Genomic DNA, 18427 nt, shown 5'->3' with positions numbered 1-18427 from the left:
GGAATTAACTTTATCAGAAGAATGATTTTTAAAGTTCAATGATCCCTGTGTATTATTTTCTTTTAAAGTGGTCAGAATCTCCACACGTATATTGTTCATAGATTAGTTGGTAGATGATAGGGGAGTCCTTCTTTTTACTCCGCTCCCTGGTCCTTCTCCTGAATGGGTTACTTCCTCCTTTGGTCCATATTATTAGGGCATTTTCCTCAAGTTGTTTTGGAAGGCCTTGCTTGCTTTTTATATTTCTCCCTTGTCTCAATATGACAGATAGCCAGCTGCAGCTTCTACTTTGCTGAACAGGAGACATAAAGAGAAATCGGTGATTTTCTGAAGGTTTTTTCTGCTGTTTCAATATAATTTCTTGGTCTTTATCTTGTCAGTGATCAAAAATGTTGAACAGTTAAGATCCGATACAGAGTCTTTTGCAGATTTGTTAATGACTATGGATGTTCATCCAGCATAAATCCACCGAACTCCATTATTTTTAAGCCCACATTTCTCCAGGCTGTACAGATGTCGAATTACCTGAAATTTTCTTAAAAGATTGCTGAGAATGACTATCTGAAGTCACTTAAATATTCATGTTTCTAAGTGATTACATTAAAATATCAGTAGGAAATTTGCAAGTGATGTATTTGAGCATGTGCTATATCTGAACTGAATGAGTTTGCTTTGGAAATTGACTTAGAACTCAGCTCCTCCTCGCTCCCCCCATCCCCAAATTGTTTCTTACATTTTTTGTGTGCGTACAGGACAGAGGATGCCTTAAAGGCACAAAAAAAGTCGTCTGTGGGTTGTCATCCTTTTTGATACTCTTGTAATAACATTTGTAATAAAAACTTTGGAATTATCTCTGGTATTAAAATGGTGTTTATTGGGGTGCCTGGGTGGCTCAGTCGGTTGAGCCTCCAACTCTTGATTTCAACTCAGGTCATGATCTCAGGGAAGTGAGAGTGAGCCCCAAGTGGGCTCTGCACTCAGCAGGGAGTCTGCTTCTGTCCTTCTCCCTCCCCCCCCACTTTGCACATGCATGCGTTTGTGTGTGTGTGTGTGTGTGTGTGTGTGTGTGTACGTGCGCACACAGGCACACACTCTCTCAAATAAATAAATAAATCTTTTTAAAAATGGCATTTATTATACATAGGAAGAATAATACTTTGCATGTTAGAATAGATGGTTTTTAGATTATATAATGTTTATTAGGTAGAAGGATCATTGAACCTGGATTTCGGAGGCCTAGGATTGATTTATTTATTTTTGGAGAATACTTTCCTTTTTTTTTTTTTTTTTTTAAATTAAGCTCTATGTCCAACATGGGGCTTGAATTCATGACCCTGAATCAAGAGTTGCATGTTCTACCTACTGAACCAGCCAAGTGCCCCAGGAGACCTAGGGTTTTAAACCAAAAAATGGGTCAATTGACTTAACTTAGATATCCTTAAAACATGGTATGTTAGTCATTTTCGTACTCCTATGCTTGGTGCATAATAGGTGCTCAAAAAAATATCCATTAAGCTAAAGGTGCCTTTGGCACTGTGGCAGAATGGAAAGAGTATAGGCTTGGGAATTATGCAACGATTCATATCATCCTGTGGCATTTGTTCTATGACTTCAAGTAGCTTGCCTTTCTTGGCCCTTTACTTCCCTCTTTTCAATTGAGATCCAGTTATTCCCCCCCCTCCCCCCACCGATTATCTCTAATAAGAGTAAGTTGAGATCTGGTATACTTGTCAACTATAGAGGACAATGTATTTAAAAAAGTAATCTGATAATGGAGATCTCAGATTTATGTTCTACTGAGTATATGTTGTACCAGATATTTTAGGTTTTCTAGGTAGCGAATCATATCTAAAAATAGTATTTGTTTACTTTTCTCCATTATCTTTAATTTTGATTCCTTTTATTTAGCATATCAAAAGCTCATTCATTCCTAGTTTTAAAATATTTAATGAAAATGATTTTTTTTAAGTGTTACTTTTTTTCCAGTATTTTTTTTTTTTCTTTTTAAGTAGCCTCCATGCCTGGCATGGAGCCCAACACAGGGCTTGAACTCACGACCCTGAGATCAGGACCTGAGCTGAGATCAAGAGTCGGATGCTTAACTGACTGAGCCGTCCAGATGTCCCTAAAAGTATTTTTAAAACCTTTTTTCATATTTAGATTTGAGGATTTAGTGAAATACTTCTTACAGTGAATTAACAATATGAAGTCTTTTCTTGTGTTCTGAAACTGATTAATCAGGCACTTTTAGGTTTATACAAGTTTGCCTTAAGTGAGTATAGAATGCTTTCATTTTATATCACTGTTGACTTTCACATGCCACTCTTTCAGATGGCATGGCCCGTAATGCTTGGAGAATACCACTAGCCTGTTGCTGCAGTTGTGGGCATTCCTAGGCCAAACAGATAACAAAGATCCGGTGTCTTAGAACCTATTTGTCTCATTTGTGTTCTGTGCAGAGTTCACTTGCATAGCAGAGTTTATTTTGTTACATGAATACTTCATGCTTTGGTTTTTCATCATGTCAGGAAAGTGTCCTTGTAGTTAATAAGCTAGGTTATTAGGGTGTTGTGGTATAAGACGCTGTGAAAGGGAGAAGGAGGGTAAGTTTCACTGGCTTTCCTTGCCAGTGGGGCCAGTGGTTTTTGTCTCCTTTCTGTAGCATACCTGGCACCTTTTCTCCTCAGACAGCATAGAGTAAGAACCTGAACAGTTTAATACTTTTCAGGGCATGAGGTGTACTGACTGCTGCTGGTATCATGGAAATGATGTGAGAAAACTTTTACCTTTTTTTCTGGGAAAAGTTGTTTTTGATAGTATTTTGGATGTATTTTTTAAAAATATGTTTGGTGTATTTGCTGAGTGCTTACAGTGTGTCTGGCAAGGAGATAATGATAAGCGTCCTTTGGAGTTATCAAGGAGTCATCTAGTCCTTAAAAAGTTTGAGAGCGATTACCAAGAAATCTGTTGAGACCCTGCATCCTTATCTCCTTTTTTTTTTAAAAAAAAAAAAAAAAAAAAAAACAGGGTTGAGGGCATTGGTAATTCTTTTTCACTTTCTTCCATGGTTATTGATTGATGTGTTCACGTTTTCTACATCTTTTGTATTAGTTTTGACATTGTAGAAAACCATCTTTGACTCTGATTTTTTTTTCAAATTTTTCGTTGTATTTCTCCATCTTTTTAAGATTTATTTATGTATTTGAGAAGGAGACAAAGCATGGGTGGGGGAAGGGCAGAGGGAGAGAAAGGATCTCAAGCAGATTCCACACCCAGTACTGAGCCCAGTGCAGGGGATGGGAGGTGCTCGATCTCATGACCCTGAGATCATGACCTGAGCCAAAATCAAGAGCTGGACGCTTAACCAACTGAGGCACCCAGGCACCCCTCTCCATCTTTTTAAAAATAATTTCCTGTTATTTTGTGACTTTTTTCTTTTTAATTTATTTAGATTTATCAGGAATTTTCTTTTTTATTATTTTGATAAGAATCAATTGTATATCTCATTTTTAAATTAATTTCTTCTCTCACATTTTGTTGTAACTTTATGAACCTAAGTATCTGTTATTCTTTATGAAAGATTGAAGCCAGTGTTTCCTGAGTGCTTCATAGAATACTAGATCCATGGGTTTGGTGGTCAAATGAGTCTGGAAAACATTGCATACTGTAGTCCCCTCTTAGGTACTTACGAAAATATTGTGGGAAGTCCTGCAGTAAAAAATCCTTAAATTTCGTTTTCCAAACTTACCTGACCCCAGAAGCCTTTATTCATGTAAAGCTTATTAAACCCTAAATATCCTTAGACGTCACTTGGGGGGGACATTGGTTAAGATCAGTAATTCTTATTCCTGGTTGTTCATTAATTAGGGCTTAGACTAATTAATTCAGAATCTCATGGGGTGGCGCTTAAGTATCTGGGTCTTTTAAAAGCGCCTCAGCTATTTCTGGTGGGGAGCCAGGACTGAAAACCAACCATTCATCTAGAACCAGGGGTCGGCAAAATGGCTTATGAGCCAAATCTAGCCCACTGTCTGTTTTTGTATGGCTCACAAGCTAAGAATGGTTTCACATTTTTAAGTAGTTGAAAAAAATCAAATGATATTATTGAAATAATATTCTTCTGAAGATTATATGAAATTCAGATTTCAGTGTCCATAAATAATGATTTTTTGGAATATGGCCACACCTGTCCATTTGCATATTGTCTGCGGAGGCTTTTGTACTTTGAGTATTGCAACAGAGACTATACAGCCCCAAAATCTAAAATATTTATCTGGCCTTTTAGAGGAAATGTTTGCCAACCCCTAATCTAGAGCCTTGAATCTCCAAGTGTTGTCCCCTGACCAGCAGCATCAGTGTCGTCTGGGAACGTGATAGAAATGCAAAGTATCGGCCCTCACCCTGGAACCACTGAGTCAGTAGGTGATTGTGCATGCTAAAGTTTGGGAACCATTTTTTAGTTTCTGCAGTTTAATGACTCCTTTTTAAAAGGATTATGACAGAGATTTTCTACTCCGTCATCCTCACATATTAAAATGGAGGGTGGGTGTGGACGTGCGTTGGCCAGTAGAATAGGCCACATAGCTGTCACTTGTGAAACTTGAATAACGAAGATGCAATATTGTCACAGGACTTAGCATATGGTAAGGATTCAGTATATATTTGATAGATGAATGAAGCAGATTTCTTAAATGTCATAATTTCTATGGAAAAGAATAAAAATTGTGCGTATTATCTTAACTTTGAAGCTATAATATCTTCAGGTTTCAGTGGTATTTTATCCTACTTACCCAGTCTGCGCTTAAAGTAACTAAGAGATTAGTAGCCAGTTGCTTTCTGCTTGGCAGATTGGTGTGAGGGGTGGCACGTGGGGGTGTTGCAGGATGGAAGAACATTTAGTCAAAGTCTAGACAACAGTATATTCTGAAAGACAGAGGGAACCTTTCTGCCCCTGCAGGATGGCAAAACCAGCATCACCACAAGGAGCTGTGGGCCCAAAAAGGCTTTGTGAGCCTCAGGAAGTCTAGAGTGCATTTGCTGAGAGTGAGTTGTCAAACACTGAAACGTTCACTGAAACGATTATATGGTTGAGTTTTTCTGGAGAATTTTTTTTTAAAGATTTTATTTATTAGAGAGAGAGCGTGCACGAGCTTGTGCTCCTGCTCACGCACAAGAGAGGAGAGAGGCAGAGAAGCAGACTGTGCACTGAGTGCAGGGCCTGCCACAGGGCTCTATCCCAGGACCCCGAGATCGTGACCTGAGCTGAGATCAGGAGTCAGATGCTCAACTGACGGGGCTACCCAGGCGCCCCGTGGAGATGTTTAAATACAGTAAAGACTGTCTTATGTCTGGAGAGACTTGAATGTATGTGTTGCTCCTTTCCCTTCACAGTTTTCATTTGGGTGATACCTGTTTTATCATTTTATAATCCTATAGGTCCCTTTTGTTTATTTAGATTATTAAATAAACTATTGTAATTAGTACATAATAAATTAGACTGGTAAATTTTGACCTTTTAATTTATAATTTTTACTTTTTTTCTACTTTGTGTTCTTTTGGCCATGTAAATGACTGTTGAGTAACATCTGTCTGTTTGCTACGCAGAATTATTTTCTCAGACTTGATTTAGTGCTTGGTAACTGCAAAGCTCTGTTTTTAACCTTTTGGTTATCTTCTCTTTGTCTCTTAAGTTTCACTTAACACCCTTGTATCTGTGAAAGGAAAGAGTTGGCGCATAATTTACACTCATTAAATGTTTGTTGAGTAAATGATGGCTCTCCTTTCTTTCATATTCTAGCAGATGGACAAATTGTGATCTTTTCTTTACAGATGAAACACATATTTTTCGTTTGTTAGTCTTTCCTGGTTTGGTAGTCTTTCCTCTGATTTTATAGTATGTATAAAAGAGAAAAGAAGCAATTTCACATTTAACCAATTCTACGATAATTCTCTTTTAAAGGAAACATTAAAAAATACCCTCTACCAAAGACAGCCATATTTACTACACTCTCAAATACACCATTGTTTTGTTTAGTTTTTCTTGCTGTCTTCTTACCACTGTGATGTTTCATTTTCCCACACACTAAACTCTGAAGAGCTCCTGTCATTGTCACTAAAACATCTCAAGCTGTGGGCTTTTGAGATACGCAGTTACCTGGAAAAATTCGGAGGAAGTCCAAGAATACCACTAAAAGGAACTGGAAGTTCTTAAGGACCTGGGTGCCATATTTAAGTAAATGTTTATTGATCTCAACTGGACCCTCAACTTTTGACTTTTGTTTTCTACAGCTATAACCATTACTAAATCTAGCCTTTCTCTCTTGCATCTGTATTTAAGACTTTTTAGGTACCAAAAAACTAGTATCAGAGATATCAAAACCACCATTTTTTACATCCTGTCTCTATTTTGAGAGCGTTTTCACATTATTTCTATGTGTGGGCCATCTAGAGATAACAAATGAGCTGTTTAGAAGTGTTTACAGGGGCGCCTGGGTGGCTCAGTCGTTAAGTGTCTGCCTTCAGCTCAGGGCGTGATCCCGGCGTTCTGGGATCGAGCCCCACATCAGGCTCCTCCGCTGGGAGCCTGCTTCTTCCTCTCTCACTCCCCCTGCTTGTGTTCCCTCTCTCGCTGGCTGTCTCTCTCTCTGTCAAATAAATAAATAAAATCTTTAAAAAAAATAGAAGTGTTTACAAAAGTCGATATTTGGAGTAGTGACTTACCTGTAATAACTAGTCCAACAGGTACTTTGTTGTGGGACAGGTACTGAGTTTGTAGGATATAAATTCAGGGAGCTTGTCCATTTGGGATTAGAGAAGACAAGCGCAGAGAAACATGGTTTCATTTCTGCCTGGTGTTTTCATAGAAAATAGGGAAGACCTATTTAGGGAATACCTCTTTAAGGAGGTGATACCAAAACCAAATTCTTAAGGCCTAGTAGAAATAGAGCATACAGATGGATGTTTTATGAATAGGGAGCATCTAAAAAGTGACATACATATGAATTTTTTTAAATAGAAAAGTTGTTTTTACTTTTTTCCTTTTGAAAGTGTGATTATCCTTTTTTTAATTGACAAAGTAATGCATTCAAAAATAAGCCACCTTTTTCCCCTGAAGACCAGTCTTCTCAAGATGATTTTTTTGGTATATTCTTCAGAAACTGTCTATACCATTGCAAGAATGTACCTATTTATTTATCTATATTTTAGAGAGAAAGAGAGCATGAGTGGGTAGGGAGGGGCAGAGAAAGAGGGAGAGAGAGAATCTTAAGCAGGCTCCACACCCAGCACAGAGCCCAACATGGGGCTTGATCTCACGACCCCAAGATCATGACCTAAGTTGAAATCAAGAGTTGGATGCCCAACCAACTAGCGCCCATAGATATACATATGTACACACACAGACACACACACATGCGCACATGTATATATATTTTTAAAATCTATTTATTTATCTTAATACAAGCAGGAGGGGCAAGAAGGAGAGGGAGAGAGAATCCCCAGCAGACCCCATGCTGAGTGTTGAGTCCGACACAGGGCTCCATCTCATGACCCCCAGATCACGACCTGAGCTGAAACCAAGAGTTGATTGCTCAAACGACTGTGCCACCCAGGCACCCCCCCCTTATATATATATATATATATATGTGTGTGTGTGTGTGTGTGTGTGTGTGTGTGTGTGTGTATACCAGTTCCATCTTTAGGTAGCTGTAACACTGATGACCATGTGGAAGATGGTTTTGAGCAGGGAAGATTAGAAGGAAGGAAATGTGTTAGAGAATATAATGGACTTAAGGAATAGATGTGCATCTCCCGTAGCTAGCGCATCAGCCTGAAAGTAGGAAAACCATTGATTCTTTGTGCTTATGGATTGGATCACATTGGAGGTGATACTTCCTCCCCAGAGGGGATTTGGGAATGTATGTACTGTAGTTATCAAAGTAACCGAAGAACTCTAGTGGCATTTGACGGCTGAGGGCCAGGGATGCTAAATTTCCTGTGTACCTGAGTGGTTGCGTACCACAGTGCCAGCATGTCTACACTGAGTAAGAAGCACTCATCTACATCCTCATCATCGGTGTGCTTGTTTAAGATGCAGTTTCTTGGGTCCTCCACCAGAACAGCTGAATTGGAATTTGTAGGGTTGTGGCCTGAGAATCTGTGTTTTAATAAGCATATCAGATAATTCTTAGATCTACTCAGTGATAGGAACCGTCCCTTTACCATGTGAGTGCTAACTATTTGAGCTATTTTCCCACTCATAGGACTCTGTCTTTCTACAGCCAGTCATCATATATTCTCAGCTTCCCCCCAAATTCTCAGGCAGATAGTTAGGATAGAGACTTAGAATTGAAGGGTTAGTGTTGGATGGTATCCATTTAGGTATAGGCTCCAAACTAATGTCCTGTATGTGGGTATAGGACAGGGGTTGAGAGACCACGGCCCATGGGTCAGATCCAGTCTGCTCCCAGTTTTTGTGAATAATATTTTTTGGGGGGAAAAAAATACAGCCACACTCATTTGTTTGCATGTTATCCATGGTGGCTTTTGTTCTAGAATGGCAGAAATGAGTAGTTTGACAGAGACAAGCCTAAAATGTTTGTTGTTTGGCCCTTTATAGAAAAAGTTTGAGAACAGTGGTTCTCAGTCTTGGCTGCATAATGGAATAATCTGGGCAGTTTTAGTAAAATTACTGATGTCATAGTCCCTCCACCACCCCATGTGGGTCTAGGATTTGGTCTGGGTATCTTGAGTTTTAAAAGCTTTCTAGGTGATTCTAATGTGCAGCTAAGGAGAACCACTGGTATAGAGCAGGACAACACTTGTAGTAGTACAAACTGGTGATTTTTAGTTCTTTATGTATTGTATTAGTGTCAGAAATGCAGACAGTGGAGGGAGAGGAAGGTCCTACTTCATCACGTGCCATATTTAAAAGGCCTCTGGATGCTAGGAACAGGACAGAAGCTGTGCATATAGGCTATGGAAAATTTATGTAACAAGGGAAAGGAAATATCCTAAAGACTCCCTAGGAGAACAGTGCTCTGAAAATTATTTTCTATAGAAAACAAAAGAAAATTTTAAAAGATTCTCTGGCAATCCTCAGTAGGATACAAGAAGTGGCCTCCGAAAAGTAGATTGTAAACTTGTGGTTTCCAAGTGAGATTCAGCTCTGTAAACATGTCTTATATGGTCTATGTATTGTTTTTAGAAATTTTGAGTGAGGTGCCAGCATTTAAAAATAGATTTCACATAAAGATTGAGATTTGTTAGCTTCTTTTGAAAAATCAAATCTTTTAGCAATAAGGCTGAATTGCATTATATCTTACCTTCTCCCTTCCTGAACAGTATATTTCTAAAGCCATTAGATGAGGCCAAGTAAGGTAGGCATCCATGCCAGGTGGGGGGAGCTGTCATGGCACAGAGCGGGGTGTTAGAGCCTGAGCAGAGCAGGGAGGGTTTAGAATGGGGAAGAAGACCAATATGAGGTGGTTAAAGCCCAAGCAGGGTGGAGGGGCAACTATCAGAGTACAAGAGTCCTGAGGAGGATGTCTACATATGAAGGGCATTTCTAAAGGGAACCAGGGCTCCTTGGAGAAATGGCTGATTCCAGGGCTGGGGCAGGGAAAGAACAAGATAAGCCTAGAACTAATTGTGCCAGAAAGTAAAGTGTTCAAAAACTGTTCAAAAGACACACTACAATAGTAGCAGATTATAACCCATTGAATAAAATAGGAAACCATGAGGGAATAATAATGAATGAAATGAACAAATTGAAAGTTTGATGAAGAATGGGATATCTACATACTCATTGACTGCAAAAAAGAGGAGTATCCTTATGGTGACGTTTGACAGATAACACCTTAATCAAGCAATCAAGTTAACACATTAGTAACGAGATCAAAAACGTGTGTCACCTGATAGGATGCAGTGAGAACAATGCCACTATCACTTCTGTGGTCTTCTTACTAAAGGTGTATGACTGGAGTCTGCTCATAGGGTCACATTCAAGAAACCCAAATTGAGGGACATTCCAGTACTAAGTAACTGGCCTGTAATCTCCAAAAGTTTTCAAGGTTATATAAACCAAGGAAGGACTGTGGAACTTCTCCAGGTTGTAGGAGACTGAAGAAACACAGCCCCTAAATGCACCGCGTAATTCTGATTGGATGGTATTGGGACAAATGGCAAAACTTGATTGGGGTCTGAGGATTAAATGGTAGCAATTTATCAGTGCTCATTTACTGACTTTGATGATTGTGTTGTGGTTATCTAGAAAACCCCTTATGTTGTAGAATCTATATGCTAAAATGTTTAGTGGTAACAGGGCATTATGCAGCTACTCTCAGTTCCAGATTTTAATAAGTTCTTTGTACTAGCAGCTTTTCTATAAGTTTGAGATTCTTTTAAAATAAAACAGTTTAAATGAAATCAAGTTTAAATTAAATAAAATTTAAATAAAGTTTAAATTAAATAAAGTTTAATAAAGTTTAAATAAAACTTAAAAATATATATGTATATGAAAGGCTTTATGCGCACATGAAAAAAGTGGCTTGGGATATTTTCCACAACATGTATTTTTCGTTTAGTTTTTATTGTTATAGTTACGTTGTCACTGCTGGTAAAGAAAGCAGGATAGAAGTAGTAGGCTATTGTTATAAGACCCCTTATCATTAAAAATCTTAAATGGAAGTTTCTTGGGCAATAATGCAATAACTAATATATATTATATCAGTCTGTGTTATGCCAATGTGAAGGTTATAAAATAACCTTTTAATAAAAGTTATAATAATAAAAAATAATTTTGTATTTTGTACGATGTTTATTAGTACTAATTATTACCTTAAAATTTAAATATTTTGAATTGCAAAAGAGACTTAGAATTTAAGAATAGAAACTGTAATTTTTCCATAAACAAGATTATACCAGTAATTTTTGAAGTTTTTTTGTTTGGCTCATTGATTTGTTTAATAGGATTTAAGTTAGAAGTGAAATTTTTAGTTCCTTCTTAGGCTGGGTAAACTTTGCTTGTAGAATATGTATATCCTTCCATTTTTCATATTAAAAAAAGACTAACCTTTAAATGAATATATATAATGGATATTATGATATAAATATATAATACTTTATATATCATCATATATAAAATGATAATATGTAAAACATAAGAACTAAGATATGTGTCATATAAAAATAATTTCATAACTGTAGTCTGGGGCTTAAATTCCAAATGAAATAGAGTAACAGGAAAAGGGAGGGGCTCAAAAAAGATAGAATTTCAGTATTAATTTTGATTAGAAAAAATATATAGGTTCAAGATTATTTAAAAAATTTATCTAGTAGAATTTATTTAAAGATTTTATTTATTTATTTTGACAGAGAGGGAGAGCGCACAGCAGAGGGAGTGCGAGAAGCGGACTCCCCACTGAGCAGGGACCCCCGATGTTGGGCTCAATCCCAGGACCCTGGGATCATGACCCATGCTGAAGGCAGATACTCAACCAATTGAGCCACCGAGGCGCCCCTAGAAGTAAAATTTGAAGCAAGTAATATACCCTCTAAGTCACTAGAGAATGTAAAAGCAAACAGACATAGTTTATAAGAGTAATAGGCAAAAGCGAGCAGGCAAAGTTTATAAGAGTAATAGGCAAAAAAAGAAGGGAAATATTCAAACCAGAAAATACTTAATAACATTGGAAAATACAATATAAACTTTATGCAGGGTGGACCCTAGTTTTGCATGTGAGTTTATCTGTGTGTATGACCAACATAGCTGTATCTAGAAAAGAGACTGAAAGCAAAGTAAGATTGAGTGGTTTCATATAGGGTATGAAATTATGGGCGATTTTTTTCCCCCTTTATACTTCTGATATTTGAAGAAATTAATCTCATCTATGGTATCTGTACACTTCCCAAAGAACAAATGTTCTTCAAAAATTAAAATGTAATATGTATATTTTATGTAATATAAAATATTCTAAAATATTTTACAGTTCTTTCAGTAGACAAATCTGTTTATTTCTAGGTTTATTGGTGGGCAGTATTACTTATGGGAATTGCCCTCATCATGCTAATGGCTGGGTTTATTAAGATATGCAGTGTTCATACTCCAAGTAGTAACCCAAAGCTGCCTCCTCCTAAACCTCTTCCAGGTAAGACAGTTTGAGCAAGGTATGTATTTTTATAACTCGGAACTGTTCAGCAGGTAGAACTGAATGATAAATGAGTCTTTAGTAACAAATTTTATGGTACTTTCTCTTTGAGAATGAGATTAGTGGATGAATGATTTAGTTGATTTTTAAGTATGTTTATCAATCCAATCTAGCTAATGGCTGCCAATTTAATGCTAATCTGTCTTGAGTCACTAAAAATATTTAGACTTAGACAATTTTATTTTTGCCTGATACCTGTTTTCTTTTTTCTAATTTTTCATATTCTTAAGTCTTCCCTTTTTTTGTTTTTATTATGATAGGCTACTTCTAAATGATTGGATTTTCTATTCTAATAGCTATGCTTCTGTTTCTAATGTTTGTGCTCTTGAAATATTTTCTGGCACATAAATTCATTTTCCCTAGGGGTGATGTTTATGAGGAAATAGAGATGATAGTCTGTGGGAAGGGCTTAGGATAGAGGCTTCAGTCGCCAAGTAACCATACTTTTACTCTCCATCTCTGAAAACAACACCTGAGGTTTGGTCTCCATCCTTGGCCTCGGATGGAGACACAGCATTGGGAGGAAGCTTTCTTTAGATTAGCTCCAGGGATTTGGAGAAGAAAAGGGTTAGCAACTGCTCTAGGTTATTTAGTTCCCGTCTGTCTGTCCCTCACCTTCCCCAGGCTGTTTGTGGCTTCTGTGCTGCCCTCAGAGCGCCTGCCCTAGAACTCTTCACTCTCGGTGTGGTGCAGACAGGGTGCCCTAATGATGGTGAGGAGAATGAGAGCTGAATGACATCTGTCCCTCTCCTGCCTCCCCCAGACTTCTCATGAACCTCTTGCCTCAGGCCAAGTCTGCTACCCTACACAAAGTAGTTTAAAACTAGGGGTTTCTTAAAATTTCTCTCTCAGCTGCTCCCCTGAATATACCTATCTTGGGGCAGGAGAGCTCAGTAGTCATGCTTGGGACAGCATCTTGGTGTGGGAATCAGAGGAAATTTGATTTTGATGTCTTTGCTTTTTGTAAATGAACAGTGTTAGCACTGTAAAACTTATATTAATTTCTTAGGGATTTCTAAGGGCCACATCACACTTATTAGATATGTTACCAATTATGATCTCATGCAATATAACAATTTTGTTACTTGATTTCACTTTAAGCAAATTCCAGCTTTAAAAACTTAAAAAAAAAACAAAAACGCTAGCTATCATTGAACCCTCCCCAAAAGCACTTTTTTTTTAAAGATTTTATTTATTTATTCAACAGAGAGATAGCCAGCGAGAGAGGGAACACAAGCAGGGGGAGTGGGAGAGGAAGAAGCAGGCTCCCAGCGTTGGAGCCTGATGTGGGGCTTGATCCCAGAACGCCGGGATCACACCCTGAGCTGAAGGCAGACGCGTAACCGCTGTGCCACCCAGGCGCCCCCCAAAAAGCACTTTTACATAAATTGTCATATAAACCTCACAGATAATATAGCAAGACTGCATTATTATCCCTGTTTTACAGACTAGGCATCTGAGTTATAGAGAGTTTAAGTCATTTGCTCAAAGACTGTAATTTATTCCTCATGGATTCTGTCCTCAGAATTCATATTAATCTAATAGTTGTGTCTGTTGAGCACTTGAAATGTGGCTAGTTTACATTGAGACGTGTCGTAAATATAAAATACATACCAGACTGGGAAGACTTGGTATATGAAAAAGAATGAAATAGTTCATTAATACTTTTTAGTATTGATTATACCTTGAAGTGATAATATTTTGCCTACATTGGATTAAGTGAAATAAAAAAGTTATTAACTTTATTTTGCCTGTCTTTTTGACTTTTTTCATTACGGCTACCAGAAAATTTAAAATTACATCTACGGCTTGTATTTCTGTCGGAGAGTGCTGATCTAGAACCTTTCTTACTGAATTGGCAGCTTTGGTTTTTAAGATTCAAGTGCGTGGTAAATGCGTTTGACTTTTGTTTGTGACCGCAGGCACTTTAAAGAGGAGGAGACCTCCGCAGCCCATCCAGCAACCCCAGCGTCAGAGGCCCCGGGAGAGTTATCAAATGGGACACATGAGACGTTAACTGCAGCTTTTGCCTTGGTTCTTCCTAGTGCCTACAATGGGAAAACTTCACTCCAAAGAGACACCTATTAAATCATCATCCCCAAACTAAACCCTCACAAATAACAGTCGAAGAAAAAATGGCAAGAGATCATGTCCTCAGACCAGGTGGAATTACTTAAATTTTAAAGCCTGAAAATTCCAATTTGGGGGTGGGGGGCGGTGGAAAAGGAACCCAATTTTCTTATGGACAGCTATTTTTAACCTAATGGCACAAAGTCTTAGAATATTATTATGTGCCCCGTGTTCCCTGTTCTTCGTTGCTGCATTTTCCTCACTTGCAGGCAAACTTGGCTCTCGATAAAACTTTTATCACAAATTGAAATATATATATATTTTTTTCAACTGCCAATCAAGGCTAGGAGGCTTGACCACCTCAACATTGGAGACATCACTTGCCAATGTACATACCTTGTTATATGCAGACATGTATTTCTTACGTACACTGTACTTCTGTGTGCAATTGTAAACAGAAATTGCAATATGGATGTTTCTTTGTATTATAAAATTTTTCCGCTCTTAATGAAAAATTTACTGTTTAATTGACATACTCAGGATAACAGAGAATGGTGGTATTCAGTGGTCCAGGATTCTGTCATGCTTTACACAGGCAGTTTTGAAGTGAGAATCAATTTACCTTTTTATAATGATGGAGTTGGTTCTGATACTCATCTTGTCTTCATCCAATGGCTGCTAAGAGCACAGGAGTGACTACGCTGAGAACACAGCTAAGTGTGCAGACTGGACGTACGCAGCATACTACTTCAGAGTCCGTTCTTACGTAAACGTCTGACTTCTGCTTACTTATTTTAAACTTTCTAATTCAATTCCGGTTTTGAATTGATAGGTGAAATTTTAATCATGCTTTGGTAGAAATTATGTCAATGAAATGATTTTTTTTATTTGTAGCCTGTTATTTGTGTTTTCCATATATCTAAAGTATGCTAATTATGTTTTTGGTTTTTTCTGATATGGAAAAGAAAAGCTGTGTCTTTTATTTTATCAAAATGTTGGAACAGTTTTTTCAGCATACTATCACTGATCATTGGTAACCACTAAAGAAGGGTGATTTGTTCAACTAGTAGTTAAAATTGTAGATAATCTAGGCCTTCTGACATTTTTTTCCTTAAAATATTTTAACAACAGTGAAGGTGAAACAGCACAATGTCCCATTCCAAATTTATTTTTTAAACAGATGTAAATAATTGGCTTTTTAAAGAAAGAAAGCAAAAGCATTTAATGTATTAACAGGCTTATTGCTATGCAGGAATGGAAGGGGGCATTACAACAAAGTTTTAAGCTTGTGACATATTTATTGCTTCTGTTTTCCAACTACATCACTTAAATTAGAAGTAAACAGCTATGATTTTTCTGGCTTCACATAGGAGGCAAATTTAGGGAACGTTGAAAAGATTTGTGTTTTGGCTTTTTTTTTCCTTTTTGTTTCTTAAGAGTATAAGGTTTACACAATCATTCTCATAATGTGACGCAAGCCAGCAAGGCCAAAAATGCTAGAGAAAATAATGGGATCTCTTCCTTGTAAACTTGTACAGTATGTGGTGACTTTTTTCAAAATACAGCTTTTTGTACATGATTTAGAGACAAATTTTGTACATGAAACCCAGATAGACTATAAATAATTCTAAACAAGTAGGTAGATATGTATGTAATTGCTTTTAAATCATTTAAATGCCTTTGTTTTTGGACTGTGCAAAGGTTGGAAGTGGGTTTGCATTTCTAAAACAGTGACTTTTATTCTGCAAGAGTTCTTAGTAACTTCTTGAGTGTGGTAGACTTTGGGACATGTACATTTTTTGCTTGTAATGTTATCCTGTGGTAGGGTTTTGGCAGGTACACAATGCCCTATTTTATTTTGAGTCTAAGTTAAATGTTTTCTGACAAGAGATACGTGCACTGAACTCTTTCCACTGCGAATCAAGATGTGGTAAAAGAAAAGGATCGAGACAAAGGAGACCTAATACTGCTGTCAGTTTAATGTCCACTGTGTTTTATACAGTATCTTTTTGTTCACTTTGGAAATTTTTACTAAAAATTGCAAAAAATAAAGTATTGTGCAAAGATGTAAGGTTTTTTGAAACTTGAAATGCATTAATAAATAGACTTGATGAAATCAACTCGAAGGTTCCATACTCTTTGAACTCGGGAACTAGCAAAAGGAGCTTCCCGCCAGGCACCTTTCCCTTCCTAACTGAAGGAGAGATGATTAAGCGGAGAGAGGATTGACTCTTTCCACACACATACGGATAGTTTTATTCCAGATTAGGAGTCCATGAAAAAAATGTATGATCAGCTATCTCTGTATCTACACACAGTGATCGTTTAAAAGAATACTCGACTGATCTCGACTGCTTTACATTACTTCTAATCAATATTCAAAATGTTTAAAAGTCTTCGTCTTGGTAGACGAACAGAGTCATTTTGGAAACTGTGGTCTTACATCGCCAAGTTTTGAATACTAAGTACCTCATTTATTTTAAAAGTCTATTTGTGTAGTTAGTATGTTTTAAAGTTTGGAGCCACATTTTCGTGTTTTGTCAAATTCATAGCAAATAAGGAGAGAACTGACATTTCGGCCTTAACAATAAAAGAATTATAAGCCCAGACTGGTGCCCTGCACAGAATGATCTGCCCCCCATTTTTTTTTTTTTAAATCAAGACCAGCTATAAATAAGTCGTATTTGTTAAATGAGTACATATGCAATACTTTCTAGTTACTTCGATTTATTAACATCAGAGTGTATATCATGTTTAATTTTGTTCGTGAAGCCATTAATATTAATTCAGATGATTGCAAATTTGTTGTTTTTCCTTACAAGTTGAATGCTTAGAATGTTTAGAATGTTTTTCCCCCTCAGTTTTCTAAATTCCAGCGACAACTCACAAACAAAATCAATAAAACACATTATTACGGTTTTTGGACTTGGTGTTCCCCATAACTTCAGGCAAGACCATATGATTTTGGGAAGGACTTTTTAAAGGGAAAGACGACTTTATCTGGTCAGTCTTGTTTTCTGCGGTGTCCTCAGCACTTTGTGCTTTGGGTACTTCATTTTTGTCCTATTCACGGGCCAGTGAAAACTGAAGGTTTCTCCAACTTGAACAAACTACTTTTAAGTTCCTTCTCTGTCCATGCGGCCGGTACATTTTAAGATGAATAGTGATTATTATTTCTCCCCAAATGGGATTAGTGTCCTTAGCAGCTGTGCCATTGTGGGTACTTGTACTTGAGAAGGCTTTTGATTTCTTGTTGAGATTTCTGATGACAAGTGTAGGAGGGTCGGTGTAGGAAATGCATTACAAGACTGGACAGCCCATCGGCAGGGGTATAAGAGGGGGTGACGTTCAGTATCGAGAATTAAAGGTCAGTGTCTTCCCAAACTAGAGAGCAAGTTGGATACAGTTTTAAAGCAGCTGCCAGGGACAGTTCATCTTTAAAGAAGTCTAACTTTGCAGTAAATTGTAGTTTCTTGAAAAACAGTTTTGACTTCTAAGTAATAAATATGGTCCGTTTGCCCCACAGAGCTCAGCTTCAGTTTGGCATTTCTGGTTTTATGTTCTTAATTAAAAACAACTCCTATTTAAATCTCTTTTTCCATTTATTACCGGTTTAGTTTTTCCATTATTGGTTCTGTAGCCAGCCCTTTATATATTATTAGGATACAGAATGAGCCCTTGTGTGCTATATTGCGATAGTGCTTGTATGTCTAAGATGTATACGTGTGTGCATGATTTTCAGTAGAAATGCATATATTTTATAATTGATACGCTCTTCAGAGCGTGTGTTCTCTCCCATAAAAAGCAATGGGATGCTAGGCAAAATGGAAGGTTGAACAAAATATTTATAGCCTCTGCTCTTTCCTAAAATCTCCACTAAAGTCACAGTGACGGGGGAAAGAAAAGAGCATAATTTGACAAGGATAAGGAATGCTGAAGCAAAGACAACAGGAACACAATTTTTGAAACTGGAAAGCAGGTGGAGTAGTGTATGACTTGGCAGGCCCAGCAAAGCCAAGTCCTAAGCCAGTAGTAGAAACATGAGAATGACCCAGTGTGCCCTGTTCAGATTTGGGGATATAGCCTTCAAGACTTTTTTCTATTTTTGTGGTTAAAAGCATGATACGAATACTTCTGTACCCACCTTTCTT

The 18427-nt window shown here is 37.4% G+C and overlaps 1 protein-coding gene across 3 annotated transcripts in view; it reads left to right on the top strand.

Annotated features, from left to right (window-relative positions):
• The window catches only part of ADAM10 (ADAM metallopeptidase domain 10), a 133787-nt gene extending 117391 nt beyond the window's left edge, over window positions 1-16396 (top strand). For all 3 annotated transcript variants that reach the window (XM_045786677.2, XM_087859170.1, XM_045786763.2), the window contains exons 15-16: window positions 12020-12146; window positions 14129-16396. In XM_045786677.2, the coding sequence (XP_045642633.1) occupies window positions 12020-12146; window positions 14129-14223 (222 nt within the window). In that variant the 3' untranslated portion in view covers window positions 14224-16396. The remainder of the gene's footprint in view (window positions 1-12019; window positions 12147-14128) is intronic.
• The last annotated feature ends 2031 nt before the right edge of the window (window positions 16397-18427 follow it).

The sequence above is a fragment of the Ursus americanus genome, chromosome 36 (genome assembly GCF_024610735.1).
Source record: "Ursus americanus isolate L20-20 chromosome 36, mUrsAme1.1.p, whole genome shotgun sequence".
Taxonomy (NCBI): Eukaryota; Metazoa; Chordata; class Mammalia; order Carnivora; family Ursidae; genus Ursus; species Ursus americanus.
The sequence above is the reverse complement of the archived record's forward strand: the minus strand, read 5'-3'. Positions and strand labels throughout refer to the sequence as shown.